Raw genomic sequence first — 23,474 nt, 5'->3', positions numbered from 1 at the left:
ACATAATCACTTTAGCATGCTTCACAGTATACATGTATTTATATGTGAAAGACTATGCCAGATTAGCTTTATAAATCTTCTTGGTGAGGGAGGCTAAACTGATGAAAAGTTTATTATTGGAGGCAGTCTACTCTCAGGATATGCATGTCACTTGAGCCTCTTGGCTAATCATACTTTCTATGGTCTAATAATCTGCTTAATCCTTTCAATCAAAAGCAAATGTGCTTGAGTGGTACATGATACAATTAAATCAATCACCATCTAAAGCCACCACCTTTTGATCAACCACTCCCAGTGTTCTCAAGGGGTGTGCCAATTTCAGGGCAAAACAAGGGTCATAGACCAAGACTCAGGACGTGTGAAGGATGGCAATGATTCTCCAAAAGGACCAAGGCTTTTGTCCCTTGAGAAGAGGTGAAGACACTCCACAGCTGCAATTTCTAGCACAGAGCGATCTCAGATGTTACATAAAGTGCAGAAAACCCACAAGTGGCTCTTTTCACAGAGGTAGCTATTACTGTATCTCTCTCTGCATGCTGAATGCAGGAGAACTGGCATTCAAACTTCAGCTACAGTGAGCCCTTCCCTGCAGGCAAGTTGAAGTGCTTTCCACCCATCCTCAAGCTGGCAGAAAACAACCCCAGCATGAAATTTGTCTCCATTGCTGATCCCTAGCCTGCCTCAATGGTCTCTATTCACTGCCAATCACTTGACTTTCCTCCAAAATAATGGGTGACAGAATTTTACTTCAGGCTGCCCCTTGTTATCTCGGTGCATCCAATTTCTCTCCTTACAACTCAGGCCATCTGCCTTACAACTCAGCAGGGAAGAAAGAACCAATTGATGACATTTTTTTGCAACTTCCATCTCCTCCTTTAACACACCTTTAATGCTCTTGTTGTGCAACAAGCATTTTCTGCTTTGATTATTTTTAAAGGCAGCTTTGTCATTCATCTTAATATTCTTTGGCATACGCTGTTCCAAGTCCTTTTTCTCTTGGGGGAGGGGGCTTTTAGGGAATTCCTGCATATCTTCAGCCAATGGCTAGCACATTACCAAAGATCACATTACCAATGGCTAGCACATTACCAAAGTTTGGTTCCTATGCTTTTTAACATGTTTAAAAATGTTCTGGAGTTAGGGGTGAGCAGTGGCCATGTTCCTTTTTATTCGCCTTTTTAAAATCAGGACTTCCATATTTTGAAAGCAGCGCTCTTGTCTCTGTGCATCTGACTTTGCTCATTAGCCACTCTAGCATGCTGTGAATTTCATGGCACTACATTCCAGCTGAGCTTTTAGGGCTGTACCTTTGAGTTATTTTCAAGTGTTCTGAAGAAACTTGATCCTGCTTTTTAACTTTCTTTTTACCAATCCTTTTTGAAAGGTCATATTTCTGAAGTCAAATATGAACTATTCTGGCAATCACCCACTTACATGGATGTTAGTACCAGGGTCACTGTTTCCAACAGATCAGAAATCATTTGATCCTAAACATATTTAAGAAGAAGCACAGAGCTGTGTCCTTTCTATCTGGCTCCCTTGCTAGCTGCTGTGGGCTTTAAGAATATCTAAAAATTTGGTCCCTTTGTCATGTCCAGATCATGCTTTCCCCCAATCTATATGAAGATGATTGAAACTGTCCATTACTATTATCCCAATATGGCCTGCTTATTAATTATTGTTATCCCCAGTTTCCCCTGTTATTTCAATAATTCCAATGCTACAAGCAATAATCGGAAAGCAAGTGGAAGACAGAGTCTAACTGATTCTACTGAGGATAAACAGCTGGTCTATCATTTTAATGCTAGAGGCAAAATAAGGATGTAGGGAAAGAAAAGCAAGAATCTGTGATCCTCCAGCTGTTTCTGGCTACAATTCCCAGTAACCTCAGCCAGCATGCTAACAGTGAGGAAGCTAGAAGTTTTAGTTCAGCAACGTCCTAAGGACCACAGGTTATCCAGCATCTATTTTCTTCTATTCCATGAGATAGAAAAGATCAGTACTGTACATTGGTCCATTTCACATGTACTCTAACTCTAAACTCTGGTTTAATACTATGAGCAGGAGACATGGTTGTATGCTCCACCATATCTTCTCTTCCAGGGTATCTGCAAGAAGCTTTTGCTCCTCTGTTCAATGAACTATGTTTTTTTCCAAGAACTATGTCAACTGTGGTTTTGTAAAATAAGCAAGGAACAACAATCATTTGAAATTGATTTGTTGCACTAATCACATTTTGGGCTGATAGACACATTGTATTCAGTCATAGTGTGGTTTCTTTCTTGTTGGCTTAATATAACCCATGATTTACTTCTTAGTATGTAAAGTCACCCAAGCATGACCTAGTCATATTAGTATGTTTTTAAAAAAACTAGTTTAGGTCAGTGTGTGAACCCAGCCTTTGTAACAGGAAGGACCCAGCAAGAAAGAAGTTGCAAAGAGAACAAGTGCTTCCATGCCAAAGTTCATCCAGATTCATTCCAAAAGCATTAAACCAGAGTTCAGCGTTATGTGTTAAATATTGTTCTCATTTGTCAGTCATTTTTCCTTCTTCTAGAAGGCAGGACAGGGAAGAACAACAAGAAGAAAAGAATGAAGTCTCCTTGTTTTCCTTCTGTTTTTACTTACAAGTCTGAATTGCCAATGATGTTCTTTTGGGGGTATATCAACTTTACAGCCAACAGCTGCCAATAATAAGCTTACAATACAAGGCAAACAAGGGTGTGCTATACTGCTTCAGGATTCCTGGCACATTTTTATCTGACTCATGAGCTAATTGCACATCATGATTTTCATGTAACCTGAAACATTCCCAGGCTCAAAAAAGTATTCAGGTATCAATTGTATACATTAGCACAACTTTCTCCTAAGAATGCTAGGAACTGGAATCTTTCTTATTACTGACCTCTGGCTGTTTCTTACCCATCTGCAACACTGGGGAGTGAAGAAAGGTAACAGGAGAATGTGTCCCAGGCCAGTACAAGGCTAAGGGCCTTCCTGTTTTTGCTCATATATCTGACTTTTGGAAAAATACATCCAGCTTGGGAAGTAAGCAAAGCTACAGCATCCATTCCTGCAATACGGGGTAACATGATCCTTACTTGTGCCTTAGGCAGGATTTCCAAATATCCTGTTTCAAGAACTTATTCAACTGTTTCAAGATGCCCACTTGCACAGGCATTTGTGGGCACATGTGCTGGATGACTCAGATGACATGAGACCACAAAAGCCCAACAATGATTATTGCATCCTTGCCTTGTGCATGAATAACACACCTGTATGAAATCCTCTCACTGAAAATTGGACTGAAACAGGTGGGTCTATGCCAGTGGCTTCATTTGGACAGATATTGTAAGTTGGATCAGTGATGAGGAAATTCCATGGTGAGAATCCTGAGTAGGTCTAATGATCAAACAATGGTTGAAAGTCAAGAAAGGAGGGGCAAATATCTCCAGTTAAAAGAAATCACAGGTGGTGCAAATCAATTTTTAGGCTTGTTATCTCCTGGTACAAATCAAACTCCTCCCATGAAAGAGTTCCTTAAATAACCTGACAGCTGTAGGTAGATAATGAACGAATTAGAACTACTAGCACATTCTCTTATTGTACCTATATTACATTCTATGTTACTATGCTGGTTGTTTATAATTATTATAAATTATTTTTATACAACCTGGCAGCTGTGGATAGATTAGCTTTACTCTATTTGGCAAAAAAGGTAAACGTTTTTAAAAATTAGGAAAAAGATCAAAGGAGATTTGGACAACTGATTATGTGCCATAAAGTCGGTGTTGAATCTTAACAACCACATAGATAGATTTTCTCCATGGCAATCTGTCCCTAACCTGGTCCTTCAGGTCTTCCAAAGGTGCACTTGTCGCCACTCTGAGTCCATCCACCTTCCTACTGGTCATCCTCTTCTTCTCTTTCCTTTCATCTTCCCAGCATTAGAGACTTCTCTATAGAGCTACGTCTTTGCATAATGTGTCTGAAGTAGGAAAATTTGAACCTGGTCATTGTTCAATGATCCATTTGCTTGTTATCTTCACTATCCACACTATTCTCAGGAGTCTTCTCCCACACCAAATCAAAAGCATCAATATTCTTTCTCTCCAACTTTGTCTTCCATAAAGTATCACAGGAAATAACATTGCCTGCATTATTCTGATCTTTGTAGGTATAGACACATCCCAGCATCTGAATATCTTTTCCACAGGCTTTCGTGGCTACTCTACCAAATGCTAGTCTGTGGCATATTAGTTGATTGCTTGTTCCTTTACTGTGGATGGTAGATCCTAAAAGGCAGAAGCTATCTATCACTTCAATATAATTAGTACAATTATTTCCTTTTAATATCATGCAACCACCAAAATAAAATACAACTAATATGCAAATTAGTCACCCCATTATCTACAGAAATCACAGCCAAATATTCAAGGTCAAGTTCAGGGATGACTTCTAAAATGTTATACAAATGCATCAAACAATAAATGAAATACGAAATTGAATAGAAGTGGAAGTTGCTAACACTATACTAATCATTCTAAAAACATGGTTCTTTATCCCATTTGTTGTCCAGTAGACTCACTGAGCTATTACATTGTAGATAAAGGGATTGTTCATTGGAAGATCTGTTCCCAACCACCTCCAAATTATTTCCTATATGCTAGCTTCCAAATTCAAATGTAGTTTTCAACTTATTTCAAAAAAATTGACATCTTATATGCTAGCCCTCTTCAGCCATGCTGCCTGGGGACACTGAGGGTGATAGTCAGCTCATCAGGAAGGCATCACTCTGGAAAGAAGACTTTCCTGGAAATGAGTTCCACTGAACTCAGGAGAGCTTGCCCAGAGCAGACATACACAGTTTTGCAAGAAAAGCAAACTAATGTTTGCATCATACTGTGTAGGATTACAATATATCATTCAAGGATACAGAATGTTCTTCTTTAAGATGCAAATCCTTGCTGCATGTACAGCTTAATTGTCTTCTCAAATGTACATCTCAGGTTACCTTGAAAAATTCAAACTACATCCAAGTAATTTCATTGCCATCCTCACCCCTACCTCTGATCCCCAGTCCAAATCCTGTTTTGAGTATGAAAAAATTATTTTAGTGTGTAACGATAATTATTTGTTGTGTATTTTTATGTTAAGTTCTGGGTTCCCTTTTTTCAGCCTGTCATGCTATGTTTTTCAACACTTTTTTTTTAAAGGTTCGTTAAAATTTTGTTATCTTCAAGTATAATTTAGTACTAGTAACTGTACTTTTTAAGAAGTGACTTTAATGTATATATTTTTAATTGATACGTGCCATCAAGTCAGTGTCAACATAAATTTTCTCCATGTTGACACCCATCACCATTTGCAACTGGATCCACCCACCATGCTGTTGGTTGTCCTCTTCTTCTCTTTCCTTCCACCTTTCCAGCATTAGAGCCTTCTCCAGGTAGCTAGATCTTTGCATAATGTGTCCGGTATATTTTCTCAAACTTGTCAGTGTGCCAATTATTGCCCTTAATATAAATACATGAGGACGTTTCCCTCTTTTTGATCAAATATTATCATACAGAAAATTTAGTTATGCTGAAAAGTCAGAAACACATTCTTGTCAAAATCAGTTCCATATGATTTGTATATTTTTTTCCTTTGCATTTAAAGTGTCTTTCCAGTTTTAATTTAGAAAATGGCAAGAGGACACTGGAGGAACATGGACAATAAAAAGTAGCAGACACTAAAGTAAAGTTGAAATATTGGGGAAAGTGCCTCTTTGAATGCATGTACCATATGTGCTCATAATGCAGTTCCCAGGAAAATATTACTGTGTGGTTTATTTTTTTATATACTCAATTTACCTGCCTACTTTCTGTTCAAGTTGAACACCTGAGTGTTCAAGTGGCAAATTATATTTTTAAAAAAGCAAAACAAATGATGTTAAAAAAACAAATAATGTGTGTAAAAGTTTCAAGTAATTTGTGTTATGTAAAACACAAATAAGAAGTTAGGGGTTTGGGAATGGAGAAAGAGATCTAACCTGAGAGAAACAGACTAATGCTAGTAATTTTTCAAAGCTGCCCCATAACTCTCATTATCTGCAATAATCCCACTTTGATGCAATTTTTCAAAAGTTGCCTAAACATGCCAGCCCTTTTCTGATATGATGGAGAGCAACAGCTTCTGACCATGGCTCTTCCCATGAAAACAAGATAAGACAGATCACTCAAATTGTCGTACAATGATAATGAATCTTAAGGTGTTCAACCATCAAATTTGGATGAAAACAAGGAGGGCAATACAAATATTGGAAAGTTACCATTTCTAATTTCAAGAGTTCTAAAAGCCATGTTTGGATAATGCTTTCACTGTCATCGCCAAAGGCGACAAACAAAGCTTCAAGTTCTTCTGAACTCACCTTCAAGACAGATGTAAAGCCTCACTTAGAAGGTCAAAGAAGGAAGCTAACTTTACACTGAAGCAACAGAGTGACTGAGTTTACATATGATGTTAAGCCACAATGTGGTTTATTTGTTTCTGGCATACCACAATGAGTGAACCCAATAGACAGCAGTTAAAACAAGCTATAGTTCTGAGTTATGTGCAACCACAGCCAGTCTATATTCAGCTTAATATCCAGCCAGGTGAAAGCTCTGGAGAACTTAAGTTTGTTCCTTATCTTATGACATTTTGGTTGGTCTTAAAAGTATTAGTTGATCATGTATTTTGGAGTGGTTCTTATGCCTGCCTTTGCATTCTTATTTCAAAGTCATTGGGAATAACCTCCACCTACTCAATAGTTGATGTTTACAAGCAGAAACTAACCTGGCAGGTTCTCTGTCTTCATCTCAGAAAATCATTGCTTTATCACCCTCTCAGAACAACTGCTAAGCTACAATAATTTGATAAACTTCCAGCACTGCTCACATCACACTTCAGAGATAGCAGCATGTCCTGTGCAACATTTAACTCTTCAAAGCCATATTCCCATATATAGCAAAACTATTGAATGAGACAAGTTTGTCTCCTGGTAATTTTGTGAACAGTTTGTGTAATTTTCTTGGCACCAACATGGAAGTGCTCTGCCTTGACTTCTTCCAGGATGTTTTGATGACTTTCCACTCTAATGTCTACGCCTACTATTTCCTAATAGTCTCCCATGCCAAATAATCACTGAAACCAATCCTGCTTAGCATTCAAGATTAGCCAAGACTGGTTATTGCCACTACCTTGCTGGGCAAAAATGTAGCACACAAGAAATTGTCCAATATTTAGGCTATCAGATCTAGGCTGCAGAAACCCAGAAAACCACTAGATAGCAGCAAGTAACGTTAACTCTTTGCTGATGTCTAGTTGTTAATGGGACTTCTGCAGCCCCATCCAAGATGGGCAGCAAAACCTTAGTGCAATATTGAACAAACACGTTTTGCACTTGAAGGGTACAATAATGTTAAGCATGAAAAAGTACTGATGGAGAGAGGACACACATGTTAGTTTCCATCCGTAATTTATAATATTTCATTTAAAGAATGAATTGCAATGTGGCAGTGGAAAAGATAAGTTTTTGCTATGGCTGAAACCTTGCTGAGGATATTTATTTACTTTATTTGTATGCTGCCTATTCCCAAAGGTGGCTAACAATCAAGACCAGCATTAGCCCCCCTCAAAAGTAATAAACTTACCCAGGATATAAACAAAATGGACAACATCAAAATAATAAACTGAAAATACAAACTCACGTACAGGTAGTCCCCGGGTTAAGAACACCCGGTTTAAGGATGACCCATAGTTAAGAGCGGAGCCTATTATAGCAAAATTTGAGTTTAGTACACAGTGATTCAAGTTACATACACAATGGTTTGAGTTAATTAAACAATACTACTTATACAGTATTATACAATAATACTGTTCCAGCTTACATACAAATTCAACTTAAGAACAGACCTTGGGAACGGAACTCGTTCTTAAACTGGGGACTACCTGTACTTGCCAGATTCCAACCCTCACTTGCAACATGCCTTCCTCCTACGCTAGATGGAACAACCCGGTATTAACTGCTCTGCTGAAACCCAGGAGGGAAAGAAAATACTGGATCTCAGTGGGGATGAAATTAAAAAGTAGGAGTGAAGAAAATGCCTGCTTCTGAGGTTCCATCAGATGACAAAATGGTATAGACAGGGCCTGGATGGGGCTGAATCTATTGAACTGTTGGGATGGGCAGATCAAGACAGGAGAAGATGGTCTCTCAGACACACTCTGGTAACACTGAAGCTTAGGACTATTTTGTTGATTCTCAACAAAAGTCATATAAGCACTAAGGAATAATGTGGTCTGCTTACTTAGGATTAGCATAATCCAAAGCAGCTATTGTGGGTTATTCAACAAATTGTGGTTAAGAAGCATCACTCAGTGTTCTGTGAATGCTGCCTCAGGCTATGACTACATACGCTGTGGCTTATGGAGTCAACAAGTATGATCCATGCACAAGAGAGTAATCAAAACCTTTGGGGGAACTCAAATGTTTGCAGGAAAGTGAAAACAGGCCCCAAAAAGAAATGAGGATGGAACATGATTACTAGCTGAAGAACGCTGACTGGTTCTTGGGGAAATTAAAAACCAAAGCCACAGGAGAGTAGAGGGTCTGGAGTCCTGGAGCATCCCACTATATTACAGCTGAGATCCCAACCATTTCCTCTCAATCTCATCTGATAAGTCGCTGTTAGGATGCCAGTCAGCCATCAGAAGATTGACAGCAACTCCCCAGACATGGAGTCAACATCCCTGTCTCATTCCTCTGCCTCAGGTGGGATCTTTCTGTCTGAGGCACAGACATGAGCACATGTTTCATGGAGTTCTCTCAGCCTTTCTCTCTCTCTCTAAAGGGGGGAAAAAGTCATTTTTAAATCCATGCCTTAGAGGAGGAGGAGGAATATTCCAGGGAAAAGAAAATCAAGAGGATGCTGAGGATAAGCAGAGCTTTTCTGAGCCTCAAAAGCAACCTTGGGCATGCCAGAAAGGCTACAAACAAGTCAAGGTAACATTAACCAGAATGGACTTCGGATTCAAATCATTGTTGTACGAGTAGACTGAAGTAAGCAAGTTCAGCTAGAACTATTTCTCAGGATTTCATATTTTATCTGAATCTGTGTCCACTAGTTGACAGCCCTGTCTCTGAGATTTTTTTATCTAAGGTTCAAATCTCTGTATGCAAAAGAGCAAATAGTAAACTAAGGTCTTGTGATCTTTGGGCCACAGATCCTGCCCACATAGATCTATGACCGTCTCCTCATAGTATTTTACAAGAGATTTCCTTTAATAGACTGTTTCTGATTTAGTTACACTTAAATGCCTTATTTTGTTCCCTTGTAACTGACTTGCATTGCAAGTTTTAGGTAGAAAAGCTCATATAAGTTTAACGTTTACCTTTTTATTGCCTTTAATTTTTTAAAAAGTTTATTTTTAAATTGTCCTTTTGTCCTTTTGTTCCAGCTCTTCAATCACAGCTTTTCGGTCAAAGCTACAGGGCAGAAGTTGGCATGACAGAGTTCATTCTCCTTGTTAATTATCATCATCATTCTCAGTTTACTGGCAAGTAAGTGTTCAGGATATGGACTATCTGTCCCACATGCTGGGGTTAAGAGGACGGTGCCATATAAAGGCATTCCCTGAACAAACAGGGTGGTTGCAACCATAAATTACCAAGGTGCTGCACCAAGGCAGAAAGATGGGCCAAACCCAAGAGGATTATGCCGCCCAGAGTCACTTTGTGTGAGATGGGCATCTATATAAATACGATAAATAAAAGTAAATAAAATTTCTGGGACCAGAGGGTTGAAACCCTACCCCTTCCCTTTCACATATGGGCTTAGCCTTTACTACTATAGCCTCATTTCCCATGTGGAAAAAAATGGATAATTCTTCATGAATATACACTGAAGATGAAAAAAATCATTTTATCTACTCTATAGTACTCATCAACAAATACCAAGTCCATGCTTGCATTTGCCGTCTACTGTACCCAGTTGTGGTGCTGGAGAAGACTCTTAAGAGTCCCCTGAACTGCTAGGAGGTCAAACCAGTCAATCTTAAAGGAAATCAACCCTGATTGCTCATTGGAAGGATCGATAATGAAGCTCAAGCTCAGATACTTTGGTCACCTAATGCGAAGAGAGATCTCTTTGGAGAAGACCCTGATGCTGGGAAAGATTGAAGGCAAAAGGAGAAGAGGACGGCAGAGGATGAGATGGTTAGATAGCATCACTGAAGCAATGAGCATGAAACTGAGCCAACTCAGGGAGGCAGTGAAGGACAGGAAGGCCTGGCGCAATATGGTTCATGGGGTCATGAAGAGTCGGACATGACTTAACAACTGAACAACAACAACAAAGTTCCCCTGGCCTTCTCCTAGCCTGGTGCCCTCTAGCTATGTTTGGACTACACCTCTAAAAATTCCCAGCCAAACAACATCAGGCTCAAGGAAGGCTGAGTTACTTCAGCACAACTTTTAAACCCTGCAGGAAATTAGGACAACAAGAAGAATGGCCTGTACCCCTTAAATTTTGCCAATCTTTGGACAAACTACACTGAAAAGTCAAACAAGGATAATAACAATAAATAAATAAAGAATGGCTCACCTCAAAGTTCATTGAGATATCATCAGTAAACTAGATGGCCCAAACAAGGCCTAAGGATGCGAAGCAGTAATTAACTATGATACAGAAATCTCTTAGTTCACACACACACACACACACACACACATTGCTTCCATAGTACAGAAGTTAAAGCAGGACAAAACAAACAGTGCTGCTTCCTAATCTGTTTCCAGAAACTAATCAAGGCAGGGTGTTTGGAAGACACTCAGCAGTGAAGCAAAAATTGAGGCAAAGTCGTTTAAGGTCAATGCAGTTAGCTTTGTTCCATTATTTAATAAAGCAAGAAAATAACTCCCTGGATCCTTTCCATTATCTCATGACTACAGCAATGTGCAATCATAATATTAAAAAATACTTGCAGTTGAAGCCTGCTTTCTCTTTAGCATTCCCACACACTTCCATGTATAGAGGAGGCCAGAGCTTGGAAAAATAAGCAGTGAAAACAGGGGTTTTCTACTCATTAACTTTAAAAAAAAAAAAAAAGATGATTCACAGTATTTATGACATGTACAAACTGAAAGTTCTTCTCTTTTTGTGTAGTTGCCAGTTGGGCAACTGCATAACAGTTTTGACTCTAACAGCAAGCATCCTATTTCCAAAAGTGGGGAATGCCAAACAAGGATGCTGGCAAGCTTTAGAAGAGTCACTTGTACAACCTATATCCAATGAGACCCAATTATAGTTCTAGAAACTCCTCATTCTGCTAGATAGATGTTTCAGACTTCAGCCTTTCTGTACAAAGTTCCTCTACATAAATTCTGGGTCCCAATCACTTTTTAGTTATAGAAGAGAAAGCAGAAACACACCCTTGAAAGGACAGAACTTCTTAGTGATACAAGGAGAATTCTCCCCTAAAGAATATAGCCCTTTTTTCTTTATCAAGCGCTGGAACTGGGAAGGAATTCCAAGACAAGTTAAGCAGGCTGCATCTGAAGCACCAAGACAGTGTTTGCAAATCCCTTTTCTGCACACCTATATATCGAAATGACCACTTTTTATTGTAGGTTGTCTCACATCACATTTTCACAGGGCGTATTTTGGAACAAGTGAGGGGATGAACACAGCCCTAGTGTGTGACTTATGAAAGCAACTGCTTTCAGAACTGCACAGTTGGAATGAAAGCCTCCTCGCACAGTCATCTCATCCTGGAAAAAGACACGGCTGCTTTAATAAATCACAAACAGGCAGTACATTTGCACTGCATGCTTTCCAATGCGCTTTATCTCAATGGAATCCATGGCACTAAGCAAGCTTAGTCTTAAAAAGTATTTCTTTTATTCCAGAAATGAAAATATTTCAGAGTTGATTTCCAGAAGCATTCCCAAAATATGGGGAGAGAGAATCATTAAAAAAAAAATATCCCAGTTTTCCAAGGCCTCATGTTACTGTCTAAACATACATGGGTGTGTGGGTGTGTTATAAGCACATACATTTAAAAATATGCACCTTTTATAAAGGTATGGCTAAGTGTTTAGAACAGAGTAGTCTCTAAATGACAGGAGCAAACCATCAGCTGTCATTAATTTTGAAAAATAAGTTCATTGTAAAATAATTATGGATGCAAATATTGTAAAGCAGGGACTTATTTTCACAAAATAAATTCAAAGAATGGATGTGTTGTATATAATCAACGGTTTACTTATAATGAAGGCAAAATTACTTTAATCTTGTCACGCTTCACTAATTTCATTGTGGTCTCAGTAATTTGCCAACATTAAAGGAAGTGTTCCTTCATTGACTCCCTGGGGGAAGAAATACTGAGTTAGTAGCAAGAGGTGATCCATGTCAGCCTGCTTGTTATTCCAATCAAATCACTATAGTAAAAGTCTTTGTGCCAGCAAAGTCACTCAAGTTCTCTCCTGAAACGTTTTAGGATAATTCTACTTGTGCTTTTTTTCTGAGCAATTAATCACATTAAAAAATGTAACGAGTACAATTTAGTCTCATTTATGGTTACATAGACTTCTTGATGCCCATCATTATCAAAAATCTGTCCAGGTGATGTACAGAGAACAAAAAACAAATATAATATATGGAAAATACACTATGATCATAACATTCACACACTCTGCTGCTATTGGAGTCCCCTCCAAATTTTAAAATAGGATAGTGAAGGCCCCAGCTATAAAATGGTTTCCTACTCCTGGTTCAACATAGACTGAGAAAATTTAGGCTGCAAAAACGCAGGGAACCACTAGACAGCAACAAAACTATTCTAAATTTCTGTGCTGCCCCAATTTCCGCAGCCCAGATTTAAAAGCCCCAGTTTAATGCAATGTATGAAACTGTCGCTTTCCCAGAAAACAGTCAAGCCTTGTAATCGAGTCAACAGAACTAAAATGCAGGAAAGGGTCAGCCCTAAGCCTTTCAAAATCCAAAAAGTCAGTTATTCATTTTTCCATCTTGGGGACAGCCCCTGAGCACTGACACAGCTGCAAAGCAGAGGTTTTCCCACCCCCGGTTTCACCATGCCCTTAACTGCAGCAGTTTTTCTGCATAAAAAATAGGCGACATACCCCTGAGCATTGTTCTCTGCACAATATACCTTCTCAACCAGTGCAAAGGAAGACTCCAGCTTTGACAAGTGAGTTAAGGAAGAAGGCTGGTACCCACAGCTTTTCATGCAGGCTGGTGCAAGCTGTGCCTACCAGTGTTCCTTTTTTGGCAAAACTACAAACAGGAACCGAAGCGCCATCCTCCTTTGCTTGCGTATGATCATCCTACAGGCCGGTCCTGACTTTCCTCTGTGCGGAACAACATCCAGAAAACCCTTTCTCCTCCTCCATGCCTTTCTTCAAAGAAAAGTGGCCCTGCCTTCAGTCCATCCTGCTGGCTCTCTCTTTGAAGTTTGCTCAGACAACTCAGATGAATGGTTGAAGGGGAAGGAAAGGGGGGTCAGCGGGGAGCGTGAGCGAGGTACCAATCCTTGGCTGTAATCAAACAAGCTTCTATCACAATGCTTCCTCAACACAGGGTAGTGCCCAATATCCTTCATCCACACCCGCACACATAAATCTTACATCTGTAATAAAGCAGTCCAAAACGAGGGCTGCCAATCTGTACAGCGTTCAAGCAGGGTTATCAGGCAAATGTTTCCTGGAGATTAACCTTATTAAGTCCTTACTTGAAGGAAGTCCAGGAATGCATATTTGCTTAAAGCAGATTAGAAAGCCCATTCAACCGTTTGAAAATGGGTAGGACCACTCTGGTCCTACAGATCCTAGAGATTCTCCAGATCCTCCTGGAGGAAATCTATACGGTCACTACGTTTTGACACTAACTTGATGACAATCAATCAGTCCTTTTGCATCCCAGAGCATGTCCCCTAGTTCAGGGAAGGAACTAGTATCACTAGTTTGCAAATTAAAGATGTTGCTCCAAGGCCCCGAGTAGTGGGAGTTCGTGACACTGTTGAAGGTTTCCTTTGTCAGGTGGAACAACATACGGGTCATAGCAGCTATGTCTATACTCTGGAAGATGGGCATGAATTCCCAGCAGTCCTACCAGTGGGTAGATAATATGTATCAGGTGAGGAGATGTGGAGCAAAAACTTCACTTGCCTCCATATTCCCAAGGATCAATCTCTCCCCCATGAATGGGGAAAAGTACACCATTCTCACATCTTACACCATTCTTTAATCACCTTGATTTTGTGTGTGAATGGATGGTGCAAGTGAGTCAAGAAGAACTAACTAACTGAGATTCTTTGAAGATGCACTTCGGCACTATGCCTTATGTCTATAGCAGTTTTCTTAACCTGCTGAGAGTTTGCTTGGCTGTGGCTTTTGAGAAACCAGACTAATGATGCACCATCACTTGCCATATATTACTAATTAACTGTTATTATCCAAGTTCCATGCCACCAATCAGATTTAGAATTCGAGCTTTACTTTTTCTTATTGGGTCAAGCACAAAAGCTTAACATGTAAAGCAGAATACAGAATCAAGGCTCATTCTCCCAGATTAACAAGCACAGGCTGAGTTTACACACAGTGCTAAACCATAGTTTGATCAATAAGCCATAGATTACACAAGCCAAACAAATCACATTAGGCCTTAGAGGAATGTTTCATAACAGTAGGGATACATCTGCTCATTTACACGTCTCTTACATTGGTCTGATCTTATTTACATCTCTAGTGCCATATTTGAGACATGTACTGTACTTAAGATCTCGTCTTATCCTATGTGAATTTGGGGAAGAAGCAAGGATACACCATCTCCACTCTTTATTCATTAATTCTACATGATCTATTGCTGATTAAAAGTGATGACAGACAATTTTTCTATCTTAAGGCTGCAACTCTATGAACACAGACACTGAAGTACGTTTTATAGGGTTAGGGTTTATTTCTGAACAAACGTTTAATAGCAATAACATGATTAGGTAGCCCAGCACCCTAAACTTGGCCTAACAAAACACAATGACTATGCCCCCAAAATAAACTATGATGGCTTGATTCATTTTAGCAGTAAAATAATGACCGAGTTCCCATAACATGCTGAATCACAGACCACCGAGACCCATTTTACATTGAGTATTGTAGGAAGTCAACCCCAATGGAGGTGGAACTTGTGAAAGAGGAAGTTATAAGAGAAAGATAAACACTGGGGAATCTGTAGTCTCCCACCTGATGAACTACAAACCCTCAACCAATTTGACCAGGGGCTGGGAGATATAATTCAGCAACATTGGATGGGCCTCTTTTCCAACTGTTTCAGAAGACTGGGGAGCGCACTTTTTGGCTCCAAATTTTGAAGGAGGGCTACCACATCAGGGCTGGCAGCTGGTGGTCACCTGGATTGTTGCAGCCCTAACCAGGATCCTTGGTGGTGGCTTTCGTCCAGACGGTGCTTAACTCTGCCACTAGCAGCAGCTGACAAACTCAGTCCACCACTGGACTGCCAGCCACCTCCTTCTAAACAATCTTGTTCATAAACTACTTTTGGTTATCATACCATCACCCAGGACTCACCCCCGCAAGAATGGGGAGAGTACAAGCCGAGGAAGATCTTTTGCTTCCTCCTCTGCAACGGGCAACCGTCATTTCTCTGCTTCCCTCACGACTTGAATAAACCCCAGTTGTATACATTCCCACAACTCCCTCAACATAAATCATTTTGCCTGGCTCCTTCTCCAACGCGGGAAGGCTACCCTGAACTTCAGGGTGTTAGGGGTGTCAATCCCCGTCACCCACCAGAGCATGTCCCCTTTCTTCCCTCATTGCCAAGAACACCTGTTGGGGATGCTGCACCTGTTGAGTTTCTGCCTGACCTGAAAGGGAAGAAGCACCGCTAGTAGCGAGAGGAGCATCCTTCCCGTGCCTTTTATTAAGCGCCCCATCAGCTCGCTCAGGGTTCCTCTCGCCCTACCTCGGAGGTGCGCCTGGAGCCGCGTCGCAGCGCCTCCGCCGAGCCTTCGGCAGCCCCGCGCGGCCGTCTCTGCGCGGGGGATGGGTGGGGTGGGGAGGGGAGGCGGCCGCGCTCAGGACGAGGCTCCACCTCGGAGGCGCCTGCGAAGCAGCTGCGGTGTCGCGGGATCAAAGTAACAGCGCGCAGGCTGGCCCTTTCCCTCCCTCCCTCCCTCCCACCCACCCACCCACCCAACCAACTTCTGTCCGCTGGGCTTATTCGGGGCGCAGGGACTTCCAGAATAGCGGGGGTGGGAAACGCGCGTTAGTCCGGACCGAGGGGGGAAAACCAACTTGCGAAAAGGGCGTTAGGGAGCGGGAGGCTCTGAGGAAGGTGCCCCGCGCTCCGGTGGAGTTCATCCCGTAGCCCCAGTCCAAGCTGACAACTGCAGCCTGGACTCCCGACCCGATGCTAGGCGCGTTGATTCGTTGGGCCGCCTTCATTTATGCGCAAGGCGGGCGCGCTGAGCGCTGCGCGGGGAGTGCTCGGTGAGAAGGTTGATGCAGGGCGACCACCTTTTTCAAGGCTGTACAAAAATGTGTAAGCTCAAAGCAGGCCTTTAATTCGTTTTGGGTTCCTGCTTCGCTCGACCTTCTTTTTTCCAGGAAGAGAGTGCCTCTGGGCATATTTACGTTTGCTTCAGCGTTGTTTAAACGCAGTATCTTTACCCAGAAGGCAAAATACCTTGCTCAAGGGAGGTCCTTTGTTTCCGTGAAGATAAGATGGACCCTGAAAAGAGCAGCTGAAAGATCCCTAAGTTCTTACCACAGTACTCAGATAGACTGCTCCTGCTTGGAATGTATTGACTGTCCTAATAAAATAAAACAGTACAGTGCTCATGGTGGCCTCTGCCACTTTATTCTCGCAACAGCGGCTCAGTTAGGCTAACAGTGGCCCAAAATCAGAACTGAAATGTATGGGGAATTGAATTTGGATTTCCTTCTAGCACTTGCTCCAAATCTGTGGGGCGAACTCTAGATGAGCAGATTACTACTACCCCCTGTGCCTGTCCTTTTTGCTTTCCCCTTGCTAGAATACAATTTACCACATCAGGCCAGGCAATACTGCGTCCGGCCTTCTGCTCTCATCAAGTATACCCTCACCTCACTGTATAATCAAACTTGATGTGAACGTCAACGTACTGCTTGACCTTTGGTACTTATATTCCATCTAGGCTCTGCTGAGGACCCTTGGTCGTCCTACCACAATTATCCTCATGCTGTGGACCCACACAGTTTAAAATTGCAACCACGTCAAAGAGCACAGCTTCCAGACCACTCTGAGCCTAGAATTCTTGGGAATTTACAAGGCAGTTGTGGCATTCCCCCACTGGCTAGAACAGAAAAGCCAGCACAGCCCTTAGGGCTGAAACAATGGACTACAGAAACAGCAATAATGGAGGAATGGATTGTGAAGATGGCTGTGTTTGCAGATATAGCTAAATTGACTTGTTTGATTAAGGAGGGGACTACAACTACTTTTATAGAAGACTGGAAACCCTTTATGGGCTTTTTGGTGAAAATCGATCAACATGAACTGTTGATTTTGGGATTTGTTGATTAAAAAGGTTTGCTTATGGGAAGAAGGGAACTCTGATAGGCAGTATGGGAGGGTTGTTATGTTTGTAACTGCTGCAAGGAAGATTGGAAGTTGCTTCTTTATATATCTTTCTTTTCCTTGCCTTTTTCTTCACTTTTCTTTTACCCCTTTATCATCTTTTTCATTTTCTATTTCTTCTAAGTTTCTTCCTCTATGTGATTTTTTGAATCTTTGTAAAATCTTCTTTTAATAAGAATTATTCATAAAAAAAGGACTGGAAACAATGAATAGGAATAAAAAGCTTCAGATCTTAAAGAGGAGCGTTGATGAGGAGAAATAACAGTGAAACGATGCCAAACAGAGTAAAGAAAGCAAGCTGGTGGGTGTTTTCTTTCCAGCTCCGCTCCAGGAAAGGAAATGATGGCATTATAGATAGCAGACTTTCCAGCTCAAAAATCCTGCTTTTTAATACCAACCCAATACTGGGAAAATTACTCATTCTGGACTTGATTCTAAATGAAAATGCTTATTTGGAATATATCACGGAAACCTGGCTGAAGAGTGTTTGTCCTATTCCGCTCTGCGCACCAAGTTCCTCTGGGGTTCAGTGAACTAAGCTGGCAGAGAAGTTGCATCCATTTATTGGAATTCTAGATTGCTAACCAGATGTTCCATCCAGCTGTCTGCTGATTCTCAGTTCAAGCTGGTGCATGCCATTGGATCGGGGACAATGTAGGAATTCTGCTGTGTTCACCCCACTGCCCAGCAGCTGTCTTTCTTGAGTCAGGCAGGGTTATCTCTAAGCAGATACCAGGTTTCTTCTGGTAGATTTCAACATGAATGCTAGGCAATTAATTAATTCCACCATGGCTTTTCCATCCATTTTCCCTACGAATTGTAAAATAGGCAGCATGAGAACTTGAGTCTCCTTGGGCATGGTCCAACTGTACATCACACTGGCCTCAAACTGAATCAGTGCTGATTCTTCCAGGCCCTAAAGAAGATGGGATTTGGGAAGGTGTTTTTTAATTTCTCTCTCCTGTGTGCAAATGACCTCTCCTTAGAGATGGCTTCTAAGATGACTGAGTCAATGTCCTCTGAAAGTGTGCCTGGGAGAACATCAATTTAGGCTTTGGAAGAATGGCATTAACTCATCCCTGCTATAAATGGTTGGTTTATTCAACTTTTTGCTTAGATGGCTCAGAAAAGCTAGGAAAGGGTCAACATGGGGCTGGGGGAGAAATCATTATCCTCTCCCTTCTTTGTGTGCAAATGTTGATTCTAGTTTTCCCCTAGAGATGGCTGGGGAGATGCTGGCTAGAAACTTTCCCAGTCTGGAGCCCTATAGATTTTCTGGACTGTAACTCTCATTTCCCAAAGCCTATCATGGCTGGGAATTATGGGAGATAAAGGCTCCCATTTAGGGAAGGTTCCAAGTAAAAATATTAGAAATACCTTTAAGTAATGTGATAATTTACTTGGGAAGAGACTTGTTAATTGAGTTCAACATGTGCCAAAGTGAATACCAGAAAGATGATATAATCAAGAGGAATCATCAGCAAAGAAAAACAAGGTAATCAAATAGGGGAAGGAGCTAAATCTGAAATCTGAAAATATGGTTCCCAACGTTGAACAGGAGAACCACTTGTTAAGGCAGAGGCCAGCAACCTTTTCAGATGATGGTCACCATTTCACAGAATGTGTGCTAAAAATAAATCAAATCATTACAGAATATTTTTAATTTTTAAAACAATTCAATACATTGGGGCCAAAATTTCATATAAGATTTGGCTAGCTCATTCTGGCCATATGGAGATATTTTGAACAGAAGTTGGACTTGATAGCCTATATATTCTGAAATTCCCAGTCTGATTGATACAGATTTGCCTGAAACTCTTTATTCTTCCCCTCAGTATCACATTCCTGACGCAAAGGAATGAGAGCTCCCAGCGGTTAAGTGTTTTTTCAACTCCCTGACTTTTCCTTAAGGTAATCAAGATTACAAAACTTGCAACATCATGAAGTAAGTGTTCAAAGCAAACCTCAAACCCCAAATGAACCGGCATTCTCTGGCTGTTAACTCTAGAGGAATATTCCCTCTCCCCCCCCCCCTTTCTTCTGTATGCTCTGCTTGGGAACTTCTGCATTCGTTTCACCTGCTTAAATTGTACAGTAGTGCCTCAAGCACAGAATGTCCTACAAAGAGAAGTATATTGGTGCCATCTCTAACAGGACTCTATTCTTAAGAGAATAGAGCTTTAAAAAAAAACTGGTTTAGGTTGGATTCCTATGATAGCTGTGGTCCTGGAAGATCTCAGGTCCATCACTCTGAGAGTTGGAGAGAGATCTGGCTTTATCTGTCCTCTTGAGGTTCTCCCCCCAAAACTTCCATGGACCTTCTCGCTTCAAGAGCCAGAAAAGATCAGAGAGGGTGGAACAGGGTGATATTTTGATCAGATCAGGAGAAGACTTCACCCAGTCACTTCATAGGGTCTCAACCACAGAGGACATAATTCTCTTCTCAAATAGAGGGAGGGGATTAAAAACAAATCTTGGAAGAGGAATTAACATACTGCCTTGAGCTCAGAGGAAGACTTGGAATCCTTAGTTCTTGAATCTTCTGCTTACCCTTATAGCTTTGTGCCCTAACTTCCTTGCACAAACTTATTACAGTACTTTTATTGTATTGGATTTTGTTTTTAAATTCAGTGACAACTGCTGGGTGCAGATTTTCCACTGAATTGTCTTTACTTGGTTTAATTTCATAGGAAGAAATGCAAAACTTTTTCTTAGTTTCTGGATATATTTTCTGATTTTTAAAAAATATATACATGTTTTAGAAACTTAAGAATAGGTATGAATTATTACTATTACTATTACTATTATTGTTGGAAAATATTTTGGCAGCTTTTGAAAACTATTGGCTAGGGAACCTTAAACTCCAGTTTAACATTGCCATCTACTGGGGAAAATAAGGAATTTTAGTAAGAGGTTTGAGCTGTCCTGTAATGGATGTTCATGTTTTCCTCCCTGCATAAATACTTAAAGTTCTCTTTTATCTCTCCTCTCGTCCAAAAAGTTCTAGCAAATCTTAAAGGTGAAATAATTATATGATGTGCTTTTCTAAGTACGTTTTATTTTACAAATAATCAACTAAGCTGTTAGGATATTTTCTAATATCCCAAACAAACAGGCTCTGCAGCTTGCTCAAAGCAAATATCCCTTAAGATATTATGCATCTCTTTAAAATAGTTTAAATATTAAATGCACCCCATTTTTCCTTTTTCTGCTGTTCTGGGTTGCTGCAATGCTGCAAGGGGAATATTGCATGAGTTTGTTATTCCGTGAGCTATTTATAACAGAGCAGAATTACAGTTAGTGGGACAGTGAGGACCCTCCCACTAACTCTGGAGGGAGAGCTAGAAGGTCTTCTGATGTTGGCTTCTGTGGGAGGAGATAGCTCTCTTCCCATCTTGAAATGTCAAACTACAAAGGGAGCTCATAGAAATAAAACTCAAGAAGATAATAATACAGGAGAGACATGTTAGACTTCATCTTGGTTGTGAATATAGATGGGCCTCCTGAGAAATCTCACCCCCTTTTTTCCACCAGTGCCTGGATGAGTTAGATGCCTCTCCTGGCTGCAGAAGGATCTCCACAACAAGCCCAGTGAACCTTCTCTGTTGTCTCTGTTGCTGCTTTCACCCTTTAGAACAGTGTTTCTCAACCTTGGCAACTTTAAGATGCACAGACTTCAACTCCCAGAATTCCCTAGCCAGCCATGCTGGCTGAGGAATTCTGGGAGTTGAAGTCCACGCATGCTAAAGTGGCCAAGGTTGAGGAACACTGCTTTAGAACAACATCCCCTCCCACCTAAGATTTGGCTACCCTGCCTGCTTCTCAAAAGGCATTAGAGACCTGGTTCTTTCCCCATGCATTAGGTCAAGGAATGGTGTGTGTTGCTTCTTTGGACTGCATTTTTAATATTTTATTATGCGGCTTTTATTGATTCTTCTGTTACTGATGATGTATGCTGCCCCGAGTCTTGTGCTGAGTAGGGCAGCTATGTAAATTGACTGATTAAATACATATATAGTTTTCTTACAGCTGATCCAGGGGATTCTGAAGTGAGACCTAGCACTGCTGTTCCTGAGAGACTCTGTTTCCAGGGTGCCCCTAATCCTTGTTGTGAACTATTTTCTGTAGGACCCTTCTGCCAAAGAATGCTTTGGCCAAGGCATTGATCTTAAATGTTTTTGTAAAGGAGGACATGGAGAACCATGTAGCAACCTGATGGTGGTCTCATGACACAACTCTTGATGTACTCCTAGTGTTCTATGAGAACATTGAGCTGATTAGGCACTCCATAGCTTTTCCTTAGGACTTCTGAGGAACAGAAGGTAACAGGGACTTTGAGGAGTGGGGAGGGGATAGTACTTGGTGAAACCAGTGTAGAAACGGGAAACTGGAACTGCCTTTACATTGGCAAAGGAAGGTGGAGGAATCAGGCACCTTGTTCTGTCACTTTCTACTCCCTCTGGTGTTCAGGCCATCTGGATCCCTGAAGCTGTGGTTGCAAGTTTTCTATTGGTCGAAAGAGGGCATGTGGTTCACAGCTGGTCACCTGGGAGCCACTGTGTTGCCCATGACAAATTGGAATTGAATTGTCCTGCGAGGAGACACTGTATGATGCTGTGCAATTGGAGGCCAACTCCCTCCTTCACCTCCATCACTGAAAAACTCCCAGGAACCACCAATCCCTTGCTGTCATTAGTTTGCTGGCTGAAGCTCATAAACATGAAGGCAAAAACTAAGAAATAGTAAATAATAAAGTGAAGTGTGTGATCAAGATGGTCCTGGTTAACAATGGTGAGAAGAGTTTGTGTGTGTTTATATTCTCTGGAGAAAATGATACTAAGCAAAAAAAAATAATTGTTTTTTAATTTTATTTATAAGGCTTCCCAATGCAAAATTTATTCTGGGCATACAGATTAAAAAAAGATTCAATACCTAAAAAGGTAAACAGAAATGAACATGGTATACACATCAAGACCTATCCCAGAGCTTGGGGGAAGAACATGTTTTCAGAGATCATTTAAAAGCTTGCAGAATCAGGGCAGTCTGAACCCTTGGAGATATCCTGTTCCAGAGGGCAGGGGCCACAGCAGAGAAGGCATGCCTCCTAAGTCCATCAAATGTCATTACTTAATATTGGGGATCCTAAAGGGAAGACCTGTAACTACTAGAGGCCAATTGATTAATAAAGCTCCATCAAGCAATGTTAACTCTTAGTGACTACATAGACAGACCTTATCCAGGTTGATCTGTCCCCAACCTGGCCCTTCAGGTCTTCCAAATGTGTACCCATCACTGCTGTAATTAAGTCTATCCACCTTGCTTAATCTGAAGCCTGGTTATTTGTGCCCTGAGTGAGAACTCCAGATTGCTTTATGATCCCTTTGTTTGTTTTCTTGGCTATCCATGGTATTCTCAGGAGTTTTCTCCAAAACCAAAGTTCAAAGTTCTATCCTGCTTCTTCAAAGTCCAACTTTCACATCCACAGAGTGTCCCAGGCTTGCTAAAACCATTCCTAAGGCTGGTTGTTGTACTTATCATGAGTTTGGTCATCTTTATATTTAATCTTAGCCCCATTTTTTTTCCACTGTGCTCTAGAGTTTGCTAGAGGACATTTCCTGCCTCATTCAAGATGAATCTGGAACAGGGGCTTATCAGCAAAAGTCCAAAGGTACTTGCTTCTTTGAGATACTAATGACCGTTCACCAAGTTGGGTAGTCACTAATGTTAACTGCACCAAAAGACTGGAGTAGCGTTCCCACATGTGGAGACATCTCTATTCATTGCAATGACAGAAGTTGG

At 40.9% G+C, this 23,474-nt stretch overlaps 1 protein-coding gene across 10 annotated transcripts in view; it reads right to left on the bottom strand.

Annotated features, from left to right (window-relative positions):
• The window catches only part of LOC103063563 (monocarboxylate transporter 12), a 52,828-nt gene extending 36,745 nt beyond the window's left edge, over window positions 1-16,083 (bottom strand). For 3 of the 10 annotated variants that reach the window (XM_088128944.1, XM_088128947.1, XM_088128942.1), the window contains exon 1: window positions 16,020-16,083. Coding sequence is in view for 3 of the 10 variants with exons in the window: in XM_088128945.1 (XP_087985071.1) it covers window positions 13,163-13,269 (107 nt within the window). In the remaining 7 variants the exon portion in view is untranslated. Of the gene's footprint in view, window positions 1-13,162; window positions 13,335-15,921 lie in introns of those variants that run through there. The other 7 variants (XR_015793544.1, XM_088128945.1, XM_088128946.1 and 4 more) reach the window with 6 other exon arrangements.
• Window positions 16,084-23,474: the final 7,391 nt, after the last annotated feature.

The sequence above is a fragment of the Python bivittatus genome, unplaced genomic scaffold (assembly GCF_059951505.1).
Source record: "Python bivittatus isolate LINGU-HERP-01145 unplaced genomic scaffold, Pbiv_v1 ctg000780_np1212, whole genome shotgun sequence".
In the NCBI taxonomy this organism is placed as follows: Eukaryota; Metazoa; Chordata; class Lepidosauria; order Squamata; family Pythonidae; genus Python; species Python bivittatus.
The sequence above is the reverse complement of the archived record's forward strand: the minus strand, read 5'-3'. Positions and strand labels throughout refer to the sequence as shown.